We start from the raw sequence: 21,212 nt of genomic DNA on the forward strand, positions 1-21,212 counted from the left end.
CAATAGACTTCCCCTGCAACAATAAGCCCCCATTCAAAAATTGATCCCGCCCAGCCACACAAGGCCCACTCCAGCAACAATAGATCCCCACCAGCAACAATAGATCTCCCTAGGAACAATAGACCCCCATGTAAAAATAAATCCCATCCAGCAACTGAACCCCAGCAACATAAGGCGCCCTCCAGTAACAATAGATCCTCACCAGCAACACTAGACCCCCGTGCAAAAATAGATCCCATCCAGCAACAATAGATCCCATCCAGCAACAATAGATCCCCAGCAACAATAGACCCCCATGCAAAAATAGATCCCCCAGCACCCAGCATCAATAGACCCCCCAGCACCCCTTACATACAGTCAGTGCTGGAGGTGCCAAAACTGCATTCCCGCTGAAGAAAAGCCCCGTGTATAATACAGGATCTCCTTTCTGTGAGCAGCTTTGTATCTGGCTGTATGAATGGTCACATCTACCCCCAAATACAGAGAGATCCCCATTAATCCTATTCCAGTTCATGTCTTTGGATTGTGTTTGACCCCCCATCTCGTGTTCCTGTGAACATGGCGCTTTTCTTGGGCTCATTGGTCAGCCGCGTCCTTTGTAGAACACGCAATCCCTGACCCCGGGAAATAAATGCAATTTTGCACAAATAACACACACTTTTTGAATAAAGCAAATATAATCATTTTTCTTGAACTTCCTGACCTGAGATATCCATGGAAATGCGAAACGCGTCGCAGACACAAATCAGCCGGGAACCAAATTAAAATGCATTAAAACCCACACAATGTGTTCACCAGAAACAACATATGTGAGCCGCATGATACATATTCCAATTACAGAGAGATTTATAATTGCTTTGTACAGTAGTTACCCGACTCTCACATTTGTAGTGTTACAGTCCGGGAATAAAAATAGATTTAATTGGGATTTTATGTCATTTATGATCTATATATACTTGTCATGATCCGTATTCTCTTCACCGTTATATATATATAGCAAAATATATATATAAAAAAAAAAAAAAAACCTCCCAGAGAGCTGCAGCTGTCAGCATTTATCAATGTTCATTCACCCTTCACAATCCACCCACCAATCAGCCGCGTCCATCATCTACACCCATTACCATGGAACTCCGGGCAAAGTCACAAATGATCTACACCCACCACCGGATACTTTATTACTTACACCTGTTCATTATTTCATTACTTTTTATTGCCATTTCAAACACAAATACAAAAAAAAGAACAACAAAAAAAATTATAAATTTTATATATATAGTCAGGTCCATAAATATTGGGACATGGACACAATTCTAATCTTTTTGGCTCTATACACCACCACAATGGATTTGAAATGAAACAAACAAGGTGTACTTTAACTGCAGACTTTCAGCTTTAATTTGAGGGTATTTACATCCAAATCAGGTGAACGGTGTAGGAATTACAACAGTTTGTATATGTGACTCCCACTTTTTAAGGGACCAAAAGTAATGGGACAGATTAACAATCATCCATCAAACTTTTACTTTTTAATACTTGGTTGCAAATCCTTTGCAGTCAATTACATCCTGAAGTCTGGAACACATAGACATCACCAGATGCTGGGTTCATCCCTGGTGATGCTCTGCCAGGCCTCTACTGCAACTGTCTTCAGTTCCTGCTTGTTCTTGGGGCATTTTCCCTTCAGTTTTGTCTTCAGCAAGTGAAATGCATGCTCAATCGGATTCAGGTCAGGTGATTGACTTGGCCATTGCATAACATTCCACTTCTTTCCCTTAAAAACTCTTTGGTTGCTTTCACAGTATGCTTCGGGTCATTGTCCATCTGCACTGTGAAGCGCCGTCCAATGAGTTCTGAAGCATTTTGCTGAATATGAGAAGAGAATATTGTCCGAAACACTTCAGAATTCATCCTGCTGCTTTTGTCAGCAGTCACATCATCAATAAATACAAGAGAACCAGTTCCATTGGCAGCCATACATGCCCACGCCATGGCACTACCACCACCATGCTTCACTGATGAGGTGGTATGCTTTGGATCATGAGCAGTTCCTTTCCTTCTCCATACTCTTCTCTTCCCATCACTCTGGTACAAGTTGATCTTGGTCTCATCTGTCCATAGGATGTTGTTCCAGAACTGTGAAGGCTTTTTTAGATGTTGTTTGGCAAACTCTAACCTGGTCTTCCTGTTTTTGAGGCTCACCAATGGTTTACATCTTGTGGTGAACCCTCTGTATTCACTCTGGTGAAGTCTTCTCTTGATTGACTTTGACACACATACACCTACCTCCTGGAGAGTGCTCTTCATCTGGCCAACTGTTGTGAAGGGTGTTTTCTTCACCAGGGAAAGAATTCTTCGGTCATCCACCACAGTTGTTTTCCGTGGTCTTCCGGGTCTTTTGATGTTGCTGAGCTCACCGGTGCGTTCTTTCTTTTTAAGGATGTTCCAAACAGTTGATTTGGTCACACCTAATGTTTTTGCTATCTCTCTGATGGGTTTGTTTTGTTTTTTCAGCCTAATGATGGCTTGCTTCACTGATAGTGACAGCTCTTTAGATCTCATATTGAGAGTTGACAGCAACAGATTCCAAAAACAAATATCACACTTGAAATGAACTCTGGACCTTTTATCTGCTCCTTGTAAATGGGATAATGAGGGAATAACACACACCTGGCCATGAAACAGCTAAGCAGCCAATTGTCCCATTACTTTTGGTCCCTTAAAAAGTGAGAGGAACATATACAAACTGTTGTAATTCCTACACCATTCACCTGATTTGGATGTAAATACCCTCAAATTAAAGCTGAAAGTCTGCAGTTATAGCACATCTTGTTTGTTTCATTTCAAATCTATTGTGGTGGTGTATAGAGCCAAAAAGATTAGAATTGTGTCGATGTCCCAATATTTATGGATCTGACTGTGTATATAATATATATGTATATAATATATATATATATATATATATATATATATATATATATATATATAGTGGAACCTTGGTTTACGAGCATAATCCGTTCCAGGAGAATGCTTGTAATCCAAAGCATTCGCATATCAAAGCGAGTTTCCCCATAGAAGTCAATGGAAACTAAGATAATTCTTTCCGCATTGACTTCTATTGCATGCAATACCGCATGTGGCCAGAGGTGGGGGGGGGCGCCGGAGAGACTAGGAAATACTCAGAGATCGCTCGGCTGCACTCGGAAATCCTCAGAAAGGCTCGGAAACACTCGGGAACGGAGTATTTCCGAGTGTTTGCGAACGGCTCCGAACCGTCCTGGGCGCCCCCGCACCTCTGGCCAAATGTGGTACTGCACACTGCAGAGGCTTGAATCCTGCTTGTTTTGCGAGACAACGCTCGCAAACCGAGTCAGAAATTAAAAAAAAAAAAATTGCTCGTATTGCGAAACGCTTGTTAACCACGTTACTCGCAATCCGAGGTTCCACTGTATATATAGTCAGGCATTTTAGCTCTCACAGAAAGAAAAAAGGAAAAAAAAAAAAAGGAACAATTCAAACAAACTGCGAGTAATAAAAATAAAATAAAAATAATAATATATTATTTAAATATTAATATCTCTGCTTATAGAGCAATTTTTTTTTTTTTTTTACCAAAACAACAAAAAGAGGAAGGGGGAGGAATAGGGAAGGAGGATGAAAAATAAATAAATAAAATTTAAAAAAAAAAGAAGGAAGGATTAATGTAAATGCGCTGCGTTCTATTCCAGGCCTGGGATTATAAATAACAAGAGTATTGAACTTCTATTGCACCACATCTATCCAAATATTATATATGATATCATCTGACAACTTTATGACATTAGAATCCTATAATATCAGGGATCTGATATCGTATTATAATGAAACAAATTTGTTTTAACCGCTTGCCGACCAGCACATGACGATACACGTCGGCACAATGGCACGGCTGCGCAAATGGGCGTACGGGTATGTCCCCTTTAAGACGCGGCATTGTGGGCATGTGCGCGCCCCACTGCGTGTTCCGTGACTGCGCGACCCGTGGACTCGTTGTCCGCCGGTGACCCGCGATCGTGTCATGGATCGGCGGAACGGGGAGATGCCTATGTAAACAAGGCATTTCCCCGTTCTGCCTAGTGACATGACAGAGATTACTGCTCCCTGTCATCGGGAGAGGTGATCATGTTCATGTCAGTGGTAACCCCTCCCCCCCGCAGTTAGAATCACTCCCTAGGACACACTTAACCCCTTGATCGCCCCCTAGTGTTCAACCTCTTCCCTGCCAGTGTCATTTACACAGTAATCAGTGCATTTTTATAGCACTGATCGCTGTATAAATGACAATGGTCGCAAAATAGTGTCAAAAGTGTCCGATGTGTCCGCCATAATGTCACAGTCCCGCTAAAAATCGCAGATCGCCGCCATTACTACTAAAAAAAAAAAAATTATAATAAAAATGCCATAAATCTATCCCCTATTTTGCAGACGCTATAACTTTTGCGCAAACCAATAAATATACGCTTATTGCTATTTTTTTTTTTACCAAAAATATGTAGAAGAATACGTATCGACCTAAACTGAGAAAAAAAATAGTTTTTTTATATATTTTTTGGGGATATTTATTATAGTAAAAAGTAAAAAAAATGCTTTTTTTTTTTTTTTTCAAAATTGTTGCTCTTTTTTTTGTTTATAGCACAAAAAATAAAAACCACAGAGGTGATCAAATACCACCAAAAGAAAGATCTATTTGTGGGGAAATAAGGACGTCAGTTTTGTTTGGGTGCAACGTCGCACGACCGCGCAATTGTCAGTTAAAGCGATGCAGTGCCGAATCGCAAAAAGTGCTCTGGTCAGGAAGGGGGGGTAAAATCTTCCGGGGCTGAAGTGGTTAAAAATCAAACCACCATGCCGATATCTTTAAATGTTTGGCAACCACGCCCCTTGGTATCGTACCTGAATTCTTCTTTATGACACGTATCGCCTATTTTTCGTATCCGTTGAGCCAAGTCCCGGTGTAGACTTTTGCTTCCAGTACATCGGTATTAAGGATTCTGCTGTGTTTAGCAAATGCGGGGTTATTGAGTTTTTATATCTACTGTAGCTATTGATTGTGAAGTAAGGTGAACTAGAATAACCCGAGGATCCAACTGAATGATATCTTCTTGTATTATAGACGCCGTATTAATAACCGTCTGCCAGTATTTTTGAATAAAAGGACATGACCACCAGATATGACCGTGAGCAGCAACGGCCTCCACATTCTCTCCAGCAAAGAGGAGAATTAGAAGAGAACATCGAACACCTGTTCAACGGCTTGGTAACACAAATTGATAATCAGCCAATCACACGGCAGCAACTCAATGCATTTAGGCATCTAGACGTGGTGAAGACGACGTGCTGAAGTTCAAACCGAGCATCGGAATGGGGAAGAAAGGGGATTTAAGTGACTTTGAATGTGGCGTGGTTGTTGGTGGTAGACGGGGCTGGTCTGAGTATTTCTGGGATTTTCCCACACAACCATCTCTCGGGTTTACAGAGATTGCTGGGAAAAAGAGAAAATATCCAGTGAGCGGCAGCTGTGTGGAGGAAAATGCCTTGTTGAGGTCAGAGGAGAATGGGCAGACTGGTTCCAGTTGATAGAAAGACAACAGTAATCTCTGAATGCACAACGCATCCAACCTTGAAGTAGATGGGCTACAGCAGCAGAAGACCACACCAGGTGCCACTCCTGTCAGCTAAGAACAGGAAACTGAGGCTGGAATTGGCACAGGATCACCAAAATTGGACAATAGAAGATTGGAAAAAATGTTGTCTGGTCTGATGAGTCTGGATTTCAGCTCTGACATTCAGATGGTGGGGTCAGAATTTGTGGATTCTGGATCCATCCTGCCTTGTATCACCGGTTCAGGCTGGTGGTGGGGGTGTAATGGTGTGGGGGAGATTTTCTTGGCACACTTTGGGCCCCTTAGTACCAATTGGTTTAATCACCATGACCTCCCTGAGTATTGTTGCTGACCATGTCCATCCCTTTATGACTACAGTGTCCCCATCTTCTGATGGCTCCTTCCAGCAGGATAATGCACCATGTCACAAAGCTAAATTTCGTAACATTGTTCCCTTCCCCATAAATCCCACATGCACTTCGCACAAGCAGGGATTCCTGTACTGACTCCGCCTCCTGAAACCCCTCCTCCCAGAAGGCGGGCTCTGTGAAATGTGTGACACAGCAGTGTCTACTCACAGGTGATAGTGACTCCGTGTCACGGAATTCCAGGAGGTCAATGTGTGGGGTCTTCACAAACTTCCAGATGGTTCAGAGTTATAGGAGGAGGCTGGAAATGAAGATCGGATTTTATATTGTGACCATAGATACACTTAAAAAATACAAAGTAACTTCTATAATTTAAAATGTATAAAATGTATCTATAAATAGTAAGGGATATTGTTGTTTATCAGCCTCTCCTTCATCTCCTTCATTTCTAAGGACTACATGCCCCATGGTACCTTAAATATACAAAGTAACTTCTATAATCAATAATTTCAGATGTATACTAAGGGGTTTATTTACTAAGGCTAGAGAGGGCAAAATGAGTCACAAATGAGTCTGCAGAGAAACCAATCAGCTTCTAACCTCAGCTTGTTTACTTAAGCTTTAGCAATAAAACCTGGAAGGAGATTGGTTTCTCTGCAGAATTGTGACTAATTTTGTCATCTCTAGCTTTAGTAAATAAACCTCAATTTATCTATAAATAACAAGGAATCCTGTGGTTTATCAGCCTCTCCTCCATATCTAAGGACTACATATCCCATGGTACCTTGCTGATTCCTGTACTGACTCCGCCTCCTGAAGCTCCCCCCCCCCCCCCAGGAGGTTGGCCCTGTGAAATGTGTGACACAATAGTACCTTCTCACAGGGCATAGTGACTCCGTGTCACAGAATTCCAAGAGGTCAATGTGTGGGGTCTTCCAAATATTTCCAGTCTCCTCCTATTACTCTGAACCATCTGGAAGTTTGTGGGAATGAAGATAGGATTTTATATTGTGACCATAAACTTTAAATATACAAAGTAACTTCTGTAATTTATCGTTTTACGTGTATACAATGTATCTATAAATAGTAAGGAATCTTGTGGTTTATCAGCCTCTATTTCATTTCTAAGGACTACATGCCCCATGGTACCTTGCTGATTCCTGATACTGACTCCTCCTCCTGAAACCCCTCCCCTCAGAAGGCGGTCTATGTGAAATGTGTGACACAGCAGTGCCTACTCACAGGTCATAGTGACTCCGTGCCACAGAATTCCAGGAGGTCAATATTTGGGGTCTTCAAAAAAGTCCAGATGGTGGGAGGAGGCTGGAAAAAATAGAATACGATGTATCCAATGAAGATCAGATTTTACATTCTCACCATAAAGACACTTGTAGGGTGTGGATCCCCCTGTAGGACAGATTGGATGATTAGCAAGTGAGGGCAGACCCTCCATGCCAGATGGATTCCCCAGTGTGACCCCCCCCCCATAGGACCACTGAAGGGTCCTACTTTGCATCCTTGAGCTTTGATACAAGACATTGATTTACTAAAGGAGTGGAGAGTCTTCACATAATAAGTAGCGTGAATATTCCCTTCACCCCCCCCCCCAAAAAAAAATCATCTCTCCTAGCACAAATCTTCTACCCCTCCCACACCAAATCCCCCCTCTCAGCACAAATCTTTGCCCCCCCCAACCTTCCAACACAAATTACCCCCCCCCCCAAAAAAAATCACCTCTCCTGGCACAAATATTCTACCCCTCCCACTCCAAATCCACCCACTTGGCACAAACCCTTGCCCCCTAACCTCCCAACACAAATCCCCCCCCAAAAAAATCACCTCTCCTAGCACAAATCTTCTACCCCTCCCACTCCAAATCCCCCCTCTCAGCACCCCCCCCTCAAACTTCTTGCAATGCCTTCCTACCTGACATGATGCCACAGTGCCGAGGACAGCCGCCCCCTCCTGCCCACCCCTTGTCCTCGGCCCTGGCTCTGTCCACCAATGACGAAGGTGAATACATAATCATTATAAAGTCGGTGTCGGTTGTAATAAGCGTGGTGATTGCACACCGCATTACAGGAAATCACTTCACACCCGGAGCTCCTCCAGGACTCAATTATGGGTTTCTTGCTGCGTAATGGAGAACGCCGAAATATAAGCCGTGCCGCTGTTTGGCTATCGGTGCATGGCAGGAAAATCTCCAAGCTACGCACGTGCGTCTATTGGTGGTATGGATTTCATGTCATCTATGGGTTGCTCAGCTCTTATTGACGCGTTTCGATCCGCCATTTTCCTTCTAATCCCCTCTGCTTTTATATTACTGGACACGGCGTTGGGTGTCGGTGAGGATCAGAAGAGCCGGGAGCCCATTGTTCATCCTGGGAGGGAATGGATTGTAGTGCCCGAGTGCGTCTGCCAGGCATTTCTACTGGGCAGTGCGTCCATGAACAAAGGTGTGCCGAGCTTATAGATGAATGCCAAGTGTGCAGAACTTTACATTGTTTCAACTTGGACCAACTATGTACAGTATATTATACATACACTATATTACCAAAAGTATTGGGACGCCTGCCTTTACACCCACATGAACTTTAATGGCATCCCAGTCTTAGTCCGTAGGGTTCAATATTGAGTTGGCCCACCCTCTGCAGCTATAACAGCTTCAACTCTTCTGGGAAGGCCGTCCACAAGGTTTAGGAGTGTGTCTATGGGAATGTTTGACCATTCTTCCAGAAGAGCATTTGTGAGGTCAGGCACTGATGTTGGACGAGAAGGCCTGGCTCGCAGTCTCCACTCTAATTCATCCTAAAGGTGTTCTATTGGGGTTGAGGTCAGGACTCTGTGCAGGCCAGTCAAGTTTCTCCACCCCAAATTCACTCATCCATGTCTTTATGGACCTTACTTTGTGCACTGGTCCAAACCATTTGGTGGAGGGGGGATTATGGTGTGGGGGTTGTTTTTCAGGGGTTGGGCTTGGCCCCTTAGTTCCAGTGAAGGGAACTCTTAAGGCGTCAGCATACCAAGACATTTTGGACAATTTCATGCTCCCAACTTTGTGGGAACAGTTTGGGGACGGCCCCTTCCTGTTCCAACATGACTGCGCACCAGTGTACAAAGCAAGGTCCATAAAGACATGGATGAGCGAGTTTGGGGTGGAGGAATATGACTGGCCTGCACAGAGTCCTGATAGAACACCTTTGGGATGAATTAGAGCAGAGACTGTGAGCCAGGCCTTCTCGTCCAACATCAAATGCACTTCTGGAAGAATGGTCAAACATTCCCATAGAGCGGGAACAGAGGGGTACCAGACTAAGTGCAGCATTAAAATCAGTGGTATAATATGAAGAAAAACAAATAAGTAATACGGGCACATATGTGTATAGTCGTCAGTCTCGGAGCCTCTCCAAGCTGTCCTGGTGCCGTGGCAGCCTGGAGCACAGGCCCCCCCGCCATCCACTGATCGCAGGTGCAACGCTCTGCAGGCTTCTATGCCAAAATAAAATAATTAAAATAAATTTAAAAAATGAAATAAATAAATGCAGTTATTTTCTGTAAAAAGGTGGACTTCAAGAAAACCCATCCAGAGGTACAGAGATTGAGGAAAGGTCTGCAGGAGCCTGGCATTGTCCCCCGCCACCCACTGATCGTAGGTGCAATGCTCTGCGGGCTTCTATGCAAAAAAAATAAATAAATAAAATTAAAAAATAAAAATTTTAATAAATAAATGCATTTTTTTTTCCTGCAAATAGATTTACATTTAATAGTTTCTGCAAAAGGTGGACTTTTAAAAAACCCATCCAGAGGTACAGAGATTGAGGAAAGGTCTGCAGGAGCCTGGCATTGCCCCCCGCCACCCACTGAACGCAGGTGCAATGCTCTGTGGGCTTCTATACAAAAATAAATAAAAAATAAATCAATAAAATAAAAATTTAAATAAATAAATGCACAGTTTTTTTTCCCTGCAAATAGATTTACATTTAATATTTTCTGTAAAAGGTGGACTTAAAAAAAAAAAAAAAAAAAAAAAAAAAAAAACCCATTCAGGAGGTACGTACAGAGATTGAAGAAAGGTCTGCAGGAGCCTGATTGCAGGTGCAATGCTCTGCAGGCTTCTATGCAAAAATAAATAACAAAGAACTAAAATAAATAAAAATAAATTAATAAATAAAAAATAAAATAAATACATTAAAAACAAATAAATGTACAGTTTTTTTCGTGCAAATAGATTTCCATTTAATATTTTCTGTAAAAAGGTGGTCTTCAAGAAAACCCATCCAGAGGTACAGAGATTGAGGAAAGGTCTGCAGGAGCCTGGCATGGTCCCCCGCCATCCACTGATCGCAGGTGCAACGCTCTGCAGGCTTCTATGCAAAAATAAATTGATTAAAAAAATAAAATAAATGCAGTTTTTTTTCTTGCAAATAGATTTACATTTAATATTTTCTGTAAAAGGTGGACTTTAAAAAAAAAAAAAAAAAAACTCATCCAGAGGTACAGAGATTGGGGAAAGGTCTGCAGGAGCCTGGCCTTGTCCCCTGCCATCCACTGATCGCAGGTGCAACGTTCTGCAGGCTTCTATGCAAAAATAAATAAAAAAAGAAATAAAATAAAGAAATAAAAATAAAATAAAGAAATAAAAAATACAATAAATACATAACAAAATCCACTGATCGCAGGTGCAATGTTCTGCAGGCTTCTATGCAAAAATAAATAAAAAAATAACTAAAATAAATAAAAATAAATTAATAAAAAATAAAATACATTAAAAAAAAATAATTGTACAGTTTTTTTTTTCCTGCAAATAGATTTACATTTAATATTTTCTGTAAAAAAAAATCCAAAAGGTACAGAGATTGAGGAAAGGTCTGCAGGAGCCTGGCATTGCCCCCCCCCCCCCCATCCACTGATCGCAGGTGCAACGTTCTGCAGGCTTCTATGCAAAAATAAATAAAAAATAACTAACATAAAGAAATAAAAATAAATGAATAAATAAATAAAAAATACATAACAAATTCTACTGATCGCAGGTGCAATGTTCTGCAGGCTTCTATGCAAAAATAAATAAAGAAATAACTAAAATAAATTAATAAAAATAAATTAATAAAAAATAAAATAAATATATTAAAAAAATAATTGTACAGTTTTTTTTCCTGCAAATAGATTAAAAAAAAAATCCAAAAAGGTACAGAGATTGGGGAAAGGTCTGCAGGAGCCTGGCATTGCCCCCCGCCATCCACTGATCGCAGGGGCAACGCTTTGCAGGCTTCTACGCAAAAATAAATAACAAATAAATAAAATAAATAAATTAAATAAATAAAGAAAGAAAATAAATTCATGCAGTTTTTTTTTTTCCTGCAAATAGATTTACATTTAATATTTTCTGTAAAAGGCGGTCTTCGAGAAAACTGAGAGTTAGGTAAAATGGCAAACATACCAAACAGAAGAAATTACCGGGTCACCATACACGATAAGATCTGCACATTGGCAATGGGCCACATACTGGACTTAAATAAAAAGAACGCTCCGTCATTCATTTTTCAATTTTTTGTTTTAATGAAATATACAATAAGAACAGATATAAATAACAAATGAAATAATGACACAAAAAAGGGTAAAATACCATAAAATACAAACATAGAAGATTAGGAATCTGTAAAAGCTGTAAGGTCGCCCCGTGTGCCAGAAATAGGAGTCTGCCTGTAGGACAGGAAACCGCAGAGATGAGAATCCATGCCAAGAATGTTGGCATTGTTGGGGGGTGAGACACTGAACACCCCAAATCTTCATCTCACCCCGGAATGTCGCTCCGTCATCGGTCACCAGGGCAGAATCCGGAGCACCGCCACCTATGGAATCCACACTGTGTGCAATGCTGCCATCATGTGTTCGTTTATGAGATCAGCTGATCAGTGTAAATACATAGGAAGGGTCTAGAAGATGACATCGGGGGACATTTACTAAAACTGGAGAGTGCGAAATCTGGTGCAGCTCTGCGAAGTAACCAATCAGCAGTTGACAATAAAACCTGGAAGCGGATCGGTTTCTATGCAGAGCTGCGCCAGGATTCTATGTGCTCCAGTTTTAGTAACTCTCCCCCTCCGCTTCTGTGTAATATTCATACAAGTGTAAGAAAAATGAAGAAGAAAATCCCTTTCAGTAAAATGAACCCCGTGTAGATATTTAATGAAGCCGCTCATTAGAGGACAATGGAGGCCTGGCACTGGGGGCATCCTATGAAAGATGCCAGCTGCCTGTCTATTATGTGTCTCCAAGTCTTGAAGCAAGCTGCCAAGGCGGCTCCATGACCATCAGGCTTCCTCTGAAATGCATTTTTGTATCAAAGATACACTATATTGTCAAAAGTATTGGGACGCCTGCCTTTACACGCACATGAACTTTAATGGCATCCCAGTCTTAGTCCGTAGGGTTCAATATTGAGTTGGCTCCGCCCTTTGCAGCTATAACAGCTTCAACTCTTCTGGGAAGGCCGTCCACAAGGTTTAGGAGGGTGTCTATGGGAATGTTTGACCATTCTTCCAGAAGCTCATTTGTGAGGTCAGGCACTGATGTTGGATGAGAAGGCCTGGCTCGCAGTCTCCGTTCTAATTCATCCCAAAGGTGTTCTATCGGGTTGAGGTCAGGACTCTGTGCAGGCCAGTCAAGTTCCTCCACCCCAAACTCGCTCATCCGTGTCTTTATGGATCTTGCTTTGTGCACTGGTCCAAATCATATAGTGGAGGGGGGATTATGGTGGGGGGTTGTTTTTCAGGGGTTGGGTTTGGCCCCTTAGTTCCAGTGAAGGGAACTCTTAAGGCGTCAGCATACCAAGACATTTTGGACAATTTCATGCTCCCAACTTTGTGGGAACAGTTTGGGGACGGCCCCTTCCTGTTCCAACATGACTGCGCACCAGTGCACAAAGCAAGGTCCATAAAGACATGGATGAGCGAGTTTGGAGGAACTTGACTGTCCTGACCTCAACCCGAAGAACACCTTTGGGGTGAATTAGAGCGGAGACTGCGATCCAAACCTTCTCGTCCAACATCAGCGCCTGATCTCACAAATGCTCTTCTGGAAGAATGGTCAAACATTCCCATAGACACACTCCTAAACCTTGTGGACGGCCTTCCCAGAAGAGTTGAAGCTGTTATAGCTGCAAAGGGCGGAGCCAACTCAATATTGAACCCTACGAACTAAGACTGGGATGCCATTAAAGTTCATGTGCGTGTAAAGGCAGGTGTCCCAATACTTTTGACAACATAGTGTAAGTGTTTAGTGCGTTTTTTTTTTTTTTCAGAAACCCACTACAGTCCATTTAACATGGTTTCCTATCGATCGAGTTCACATCTTTAAGTTTTGTGCACAGTTCCCGCAGCAGATTGCGTTTTGCATGAAACAGACTTCAATAGACAACGCAAAATGCAACACTTGGATTTTTGGCGTTTTTTTTTTTGGCTAATAGGAAAGTAAGACAGTTCTGTTCATGGAGTGAGACTTCGATGCGACTCTCTGGCACTGAAGTTGCATCAAAGTAGTGCAGGAACCTTAATGAGTCGCATGTTGGGTCTAAGGGCTGGGGTTAGAATTAATCATTCGTGGTTTTGAACGCTAATCCCAACTATTACCGCTAACCCGAATGATCACCCATAACTCTAAGATTTAAACCTAGCCCTTAACCCTAAGGCTTGGTTCACATTACTGCGACCCGAAAGTCGCGTGGCTTACGGTTTGTGACTTTTCCAGGCGACTTGAGTACTTTGAAGCGACTTTCTGGAATGCCTGGGAAATCTTCCTGTAATGTCAGATCCAAATCCCATCAATATAGCAGATATATCAGGATTCGACTTGGCGAGGCGACCGCCATTAAAGTCTATGGGCACAAGTCGCATAGACGTCGCCTTGAAGTAGTACAGGAACCTTTTCTAAAGGTCGGAGCGACTTCAGTAGAGCTAATCAAGACCGCTCTCATTGACCAACATGGGATTTCACATGTCATGCGACTTGGGATCTTACAAGTCGTATCGCAAGTCGTGGGCGGTGTAAACCGAGCCTAAGGCTCCTCCTTATTTACATTAGAGCATCTCCAAAAGTCGCACTCAATTTCTTGTGCAACTTTGATATAAATTGACATTTTCTGGACCAAAAAAAAAAAAAAGTCGGACCAAAGCAGTGCAGGAACCTTTTTCTGAAGTCGCAGCGCACTTCTGTAGTGTCAGCAGGAGCGGCTCTCATAGAAATACATTGAATTTCACATGTCCTGCGACTTGGGGTATTCACAAGCCGGATCCCAAGTCGCACAAGTGTGAAAGGAGTCTTACCCTAACATGCAACTTTGGACACATAAAAGGTTCCTGCACTGTTTTGATGCTACTTGAGTGCCAGAGTGTAAAGTCGCATAAAAGTCGCACTTTATAAACATAACATAAACATACTTTCCTATTACCAAACGCGCGTTCAAAAATGCGCCGGTAAAAATGCATCAACCGCAGCCTGCATAGATGTGAACCTAGCCTTAAGAGATATTTGAAGGGGGTTTTTAATAAATTGGAATGCAATTGTTAGATGCCGCCCCCCCCCCCCCCATTTAGCACCATGGGGTTGTTTCCACCTCCAGCAGCTATAAAGTAACAGTAGTGAGACTTTGCTCCCATTACAGGAGGGACTGGAGCCCAACCATCAGACCACGGAAGGGGGTTTTATACATATTGATTGTTCAGTACCAGACTTTACCAGCAGGTGACGCTACAAGCAAAAAATGTTCTATGCAGAACTCCACCAGCTTCTTATAATACTCAGAAAATGTGATTTGTGTCTCTGCCCCTCCCACAAGACCATTCATGACCTCTTCACTTCAGTGGCGGCTGGTCCTCAAAAAAATTTTTTTTGGGGGGGGGGCGCAAACAAACTGAAAAATTCTGAAAAAAAAAAAATCAATTGCAGCCTCACTGTGCCATCAGTTGCTGCCACCGTGCCATCAAACACAGCCACTGTGCCCGTCTATTGCCGCCACTGTGCCCATCAAATGCAGCCACTGTGCCCATCAAATGCAGCCACTGTGCCCATCTATTGCCGCCACTGTGCCCATCAAATGCAGCCACTGTGCCCATCAAATGCAGCCACTGTGCCCATCAAGCGCAGCCACTGTGCCCATCAATTGCCGCCACTGTGCCCATCAAATGCAGCCACTGTGCCCATCAAATGCAGCCACTGTGCCCCATAAAATGCAGCCAGTTTGCCCCATAAAATTCAGCCACTGTGCCCATCAATTGCCACCACTGTGCCCATCAAACGCAGCCACTGTGCCCATCAAATGCAGCCACTGTGCCCCATAAAATGCAGCGCTGTGCCCATCAATTGCCGTCATTGTGCCATCAAACACAGCCAGTGTGCCCATCAATTGCTGCCACTGTGCCAAACGCAGCCAGTGTGCCCATCAATTGCTGCCACTGTGCCATCAAACGCAGCCACTGTGCCCATCAATTGTCACCACTGTGCCCATCAAACGCAGCCACTGTGCCCATCAAATGCAGCCACTGTGCCCCATAAAATGCAGCGCTGTGCCCATCAATTGCCGTCACTGTGCCATCAAACGCAGCCACTGTGCCCATCAATTGCCAACAGTGTGCCCATCAGTTGCTCCCACTGTGCCCCATCAAACGCAGCCAGTGTGCCTCCCCGCTGGCCCGCCGTCTGCACTTACCTGTCTTGGTGGGACAGCTCCTCGATGTCTTTTCCCGTTCTCTGTTATGATTAGACGCCTGGCGTCCAATCACAGCGCCGGTCGTTTCAGCCAATCAGGTGACGGGTAATATACCCGCGCACCTGATTGGCGGAGAGGCGGTTTAGCGTTAGGAAAGCGAATATTCATTTGCTTTTCTAACACAGCTGAGTGACCTTCGAGCGTCCAGCATGGCGTTCGCAGGTTACCCTTTTTGAAGCCTATTAAAGTCTATGGCTCTATTCAGGTGCTTCAAACCCCCCACCCCGCCCCCCCCCCCGCCGCTGTAATTCAGATGCCCTGCACCCGAAAAGAGGCCGGGCGCCTGAATAAAGGGTGGCAGCGGCGGCCTTAGATTCATGCAACAGATGAATTTATCTATTGGTGATAGAGGGGTGGCAGGAGAGACTGGGCGACAGGAGAGAGGGGGGCGGCGCCTGTGCGCCCTTATGGACGCACCGCCACTGCTTCACTTAGTCTTAGCTGGATTCCCAACTCTGTGTACTCTACAAAACTGAGAACTCGTCTAGAACTGTTAGACGCAGCTAGAAATTCTGGTGGGAATACAATATCTTAGGCCAAGTTCACATCCATGCGTGTCAGGAACGCATGCAAAATTACGCACTTTCCCAACATGCACACATTGCCATTCAGCAGGCGCTCAGCGGTGCCGTTAATCGCTTTTGCAATAGCGCACCGTGCAGTTCGATGTGGCACATTTTTGGGAAAGTCAGAAGCTTATTTTCCGTGTTTCTTGTGTGTTGAAATGGATGGGCTGCCCAATGTGCACCCGCGCTTGTTTGCACCTGTACGTGTGGACCTGGCCTTAGAAGAGGACTTCCAGAGATAAGAAGCCAACCCTTGGGGTTCAACATGTCACACCAAAGTGTCACTTGTAGGTAAAGTCACATCAGTATTGACCTATCCATTCTTTTTAAAATAAAATGGATTCATTTATTCTAAAATAATTTCTGGATGAAGGAAGTGGACATTCATGATTTATGGTGATCAGTGCGGAGACCAGTTTGTACAGTCATGTTCATACAGCAAACCTCAACCACAACCTCAACCACACATCTTCAGAGATCTGGAGATGAACACATCATGGTTGGTGGTCGAGGGAAAACATGAGCTGCTAAAATGTTCAATAATCAAATGTTCAATAATCAAAAAAAAAAATTATACAAAATACAGTGTTCATCATCAGGATATGAGGAAAGTCCACAAGGACAATCCCTTGAGCTTCACTCCCATAGCACACAGCTTCTAGGTGAGCTCCTACTAAAGCCCCCCTGAGGGCACAGATCCATCCAATAATACCATCATTAGTGGTTAGAACTTTTTATTCACAGCTTCCAGGAGCTAAGAAAATTAAAAAAAAATAAAAAATAACCTTACCGAGCTGCTGGTCTTCAGATGCTGGAAATGTGAAATTGAAATGTTGAAATTCACTTCATTCTGGGAAATCAAAGACCTTCTGCCAACCAAGACGCCCATCTATAAAGCTGCTCCTCACCCGCACCTTTTGTACTTTTCTAAACCTTGAATTTTGGCACATTTATCAATGTAAGTTTTTCTACGAGGGGTCTTCAAAAAGTTCCTGCACTTTTATATATATAATAGAGTTAAAAAAAAAAAAAAAAGTGTGGAAACTTTTTGAAGAACCCTCGTAGAAATGCTTCACGGCTCCACTTCTCTTCTTTTGATTTACAAAGATTTGACATAAAATCAGGCGATTTCTTATCACCTTCATAGTAAAAAAAATATCAAACCCTGTACTGCTCGTTTCTCCGGAACTGATTCGTTGCCTTCATTGAATGGGGTTTGTGGTATCATTTTAGGCTAGAGAAGGTGGTTATCAACAATCACATGTATGAGTGAACCCGTGTGCTCCCCGGTGCTGACGTGATCATGATGTGAACCTATCAGATTACATAGAAGATCACTACTGAGGACTTAATTTTGGAAGGTCGTCATCATAGTTTTGGGGTCATCATTTCAGTCCGGGCTTCTCTATGCAGCAGGTCATTGAAATCAATCAAAGATACGAGATGGGGTTTCGGACTTTAATGGCGGAATGCTGGTTTTACCTCATTGATGTACTAGGAGTCAGAAGACTCCATGTACTTTGCACTTTGTTTTTGACGTCAATGAGGAATATAAGATGTGAATTTTATATAACGTGGTATTTCCTGTAAATAGTAACCAATCAGCTTCTAACTTCAGCTTGTGCAGTTAAGCTTTGACATAAAACGTGGAAGCTGATTGGTTTCTATGCAGAGCTGCACCAGATTTTGCACTCTCCGGTTTTAGTAAAATCAACTCCGATATGAAGCTTTTAGGGTTCACGCACATGGAGCTTTAATAGGAATTTTATATTCCCATCTCAACTTCTTTACACTCTCCCACACCCAGAGAGCCACACCTCCCGCGTACAATCTGCCGTACAAGTGAATAGCGGTACGCAGCCATAGTCTTGTATGCATCGTTGTTTACCTCCTGCACATGTGCATTTGGAAAATAAGTCAGATGCGCATGTAAAGGCCAATGCAAGCAAGCATAGAAGAGCACCGCCACGTATAGACATTCATTTGTTTAATGGGCTGTACACGGCACATGCGGCTCCCTGGGTGCGGAAAAGTATTGGGAAATTATGGCAGGCAAAAAGGTGTGCAGTGAACCCGAAGGCATCTAAAAATTTCTCGAATCACAAGAGGAGAAGTCGGCACTCGGAATGGCATCCGTCAATGGCTATCCTTTATTGCAAAAACACATAGAACAGCCATAAAACGTCCAACGCGTTTCGGCCGCGAGCCATGACTAAGGCCTGACGAGCGAAACACGTTGGAGGTTTTACGGCTGTTATACATGTTTTTGCAATAAAGCATAACCATTGTTGGAGGCCATTCTGAGTGCCCGCTTCTCTTGTGATTCGAGAAATTTTTAGATGCCTTCTAGATGCCTTGTGATTCCTGTTACCTGAGGCTTTAAGCAGCCTGTAAGTCTGAGCTGGGATGCGAGAAGGTGGAAGGGCTTACACACCTGTAGTCATCAAAAAAAATTCAGTGTCAACCAATTAAAAAAGATCTTTGGCACACAGGCTGACTCCCGAGGTCTGCCTTCTGCTGTGCAGAACCCCGGCTGTAAAAACGCTCAGCAGAAGGAACATCGGTAAAGCATTTCCAAGCAGCTGATTAATGTCACAATAATTCTCCTCTATTTAAAGTGATTTTGCTAAGGTGATCGCCAGATTCAGTTTTTGGTGGGAACCCCCCCCCCCCATTCCACCATACACCTCTTTTTAGGAGGAACCCATTCCCCTGCATTCCTCCATACACCTCTTTTTGGGAGGAATCCCCTCCCTTGCATTCCTATATACACCTCCAGGACAAACTAAAAAGCTCACATGACCGTAGTTGACCTTGTACAGTGTCTATAGCGTGGAGTTTAAAGGGTTAAATTTCTTATTAAAATCAACATTCATATACATTTCATTTTACAAACCAAAAATCAGAAAAATATTTTCTCTGAATGACCAAAAAAAAAAAAAAAAAAAAAAAAAGAAAAAAAAATGAAATAATTATATCTGAGAACTTTGGAACCATAAATAATAAAAAGTAGCAAAGCAGCGTAAACACTTCTTCTATAATACATCTTGAATACTCCAAGTGTTAAAAAAACGGTATAAAAAAAAGGCACATCGAATGGGCCACCGCAAACGTCTGACCAGACAGAGGTGAACGATCGCACATCTGAAATTTTTGGTCCTCGTTGGTGACGCTTCACATGGATATCTGCCAGCCGGGACATCTAAAAAGCAGAGCAGTTGGCTAAAACTGTGCACTCGTATTCCTGCAGCACATCGCAAGCAATGGTCCACTGCAAGTTGAGGGACATGGAACCAGACCTGATCTGTAGGTTGTAGGACACGGAACCTGTGCCAATCTTTAAGCTGTTGGGACACGGAACCTGCCCCAATCTTCAAGCTGTGGGACATGGAACCTACCCCGATCATCAGGCTGTGGGACATGGAACTTGCCCAGATCTTCAAGCTGTGGGACATGGAACCTGCCTTGATCTTCAAGCTGTGAGACACGGAACGTGCCCTGATCTTCAAGCTGATGAACATAGAACCAGACCTCATCTTCAAGCTGTGGGACACGGAACCTGTTATGATCCTCAAGCTGTGAGACACGGAACCTGCCCCGATCTTCAAGCTGTGGGACATGGAACCTACCCCGATCATCAGGCTGTGGGACATGGAACCTGCCCAGATCTTCAAGCCGTGGGACATGGAACCTGCCTTGATCTTCAAGCTGTGGGACACGGAACTTGCCCTGATCTTCAAGCTGAACATAGAACCAGACCTTATCTTCAAGCTGTGGGACACGGAACCTGTTCTGATCCTCAAGCTGTGGGACAAGGAACCTGTCCTGACCTTCAAGCAGTGGGACATGGATTCAAACCCGATTTTTGCTGGCCTCAGCTTAGGTCTTGCTTGGTATTCCTGGACCAGGAAATGTCAGCTGTACTGAAGTATGGCAAGGCACGCACCGGCTGGCAGAGTGTAGATATCCACAGTGTGGTCTGCTATAAAGTGCAATGCATGATCCTCCCTCCATGGCTTTTTTATTAATCTATGGCACGCCGAACACATCTAGAGAACAAGATGGCAACACCGAGGCTTGGCCTACAGTCCCTTCACAGAAGAACAATGGTGCCATCGGAGTCTGTAACACAAAAAGTGCACCAAAAATATTTCTGATGCCGATTCAATACTCTTTAATTGGAGATCCTAATTGGAAGCTGCACTTCTCTTACTGATCAGCATTTCCCCGGCTTCTTGTCTGCTCCTCTATTCTCCGGGATGTGCCGATATCGACATTTGTCTCCATAAGTGCAACCATTGGCCCTCCAGTAGAAACATTCATTGGTCTTGTATGGGACTTTCTTCTTTGCACTGAAAGGTAGAAAACACACTTTGTTACACTGGAATAGTGGGTTCCCTATTCACCTTCGTGATTTCTATATTTAAGGCATATAAAGTGACCCCTCTCCTTTAATTGGGTGAGAAAACCCCCAATACCAGGATCATGGATTACATCTCTGGTGGTATTAGGATTTTTTTTTTTTTTTTTATGCATTGTAAGCAGAGAGCAACTACTGTTTAGAAGCAGAACTCAACTGTATCCGAGCACCACAAACTGAAAATGCTAAATAATTCACTTTTGCTATTCAAAGCAAACTCCCCCATCCCCCCATGTCTCCAGGCTTTAGGTTGCTGAGAAATCACTTTGAAAAACGCCCCCCCCCCTAGCATTTCTAGCTAGGGTTTGCCACCTGTCTGGGATTTACCTGGACAGTCCGGGTTTTGAATCATGTGTCCGGCTTTCAGGTGGACTGAAACCCGGACACATTATTCATACCGGGCTGTGGCTCTCCAAGTAACCAAAATAGTCACATACAAATCTGTTACCATCC

The 21,212-nt window shown here is 43.3% G+C and overlaps 1 protein-coding gene across 1 annotated transcript in view; it reads right to left on the reverse strand.

The window, feature by feature from the left end:
- Nucleotides 1-19,147: 19,147 nt before the first annotated feature.
- The window catches only part of LOC141105601 (tetratricopeptide repeat protein 12-like), a 163,211-nt gene continuing 161,146 nt past the window's right edge, over nt 19,148-21,212 (reverse strand). The window contains exon 15 of the mRNA XM_073595545.1: nt 19,148-20,691. Within this exon, the coding sequence (XP_073451646.1) occupies nt 20,556-20,691 (136 nt within the window). The 3' untranslated portion in view covers nt 19,148-20,555. The remainder of the gene's footprint in view (nt 20,692-21,212) is intronic.

This window comes from Aquarana catesbeiana, linkage group LG08 (assembly GCF_042186555.1).
Source record: "Aquarana catesbeiana isolate 2022-GZ linkage group LG08, ASM4218655v1, whole genome shotgun sequence".
Taxonomy (NCBI): domain Eukaryota; kingdom Metazoa; phylum Chordata; class Amphibia; order Anura; family Ranidae; genus Aquarana; species Aquarana catesbeiana.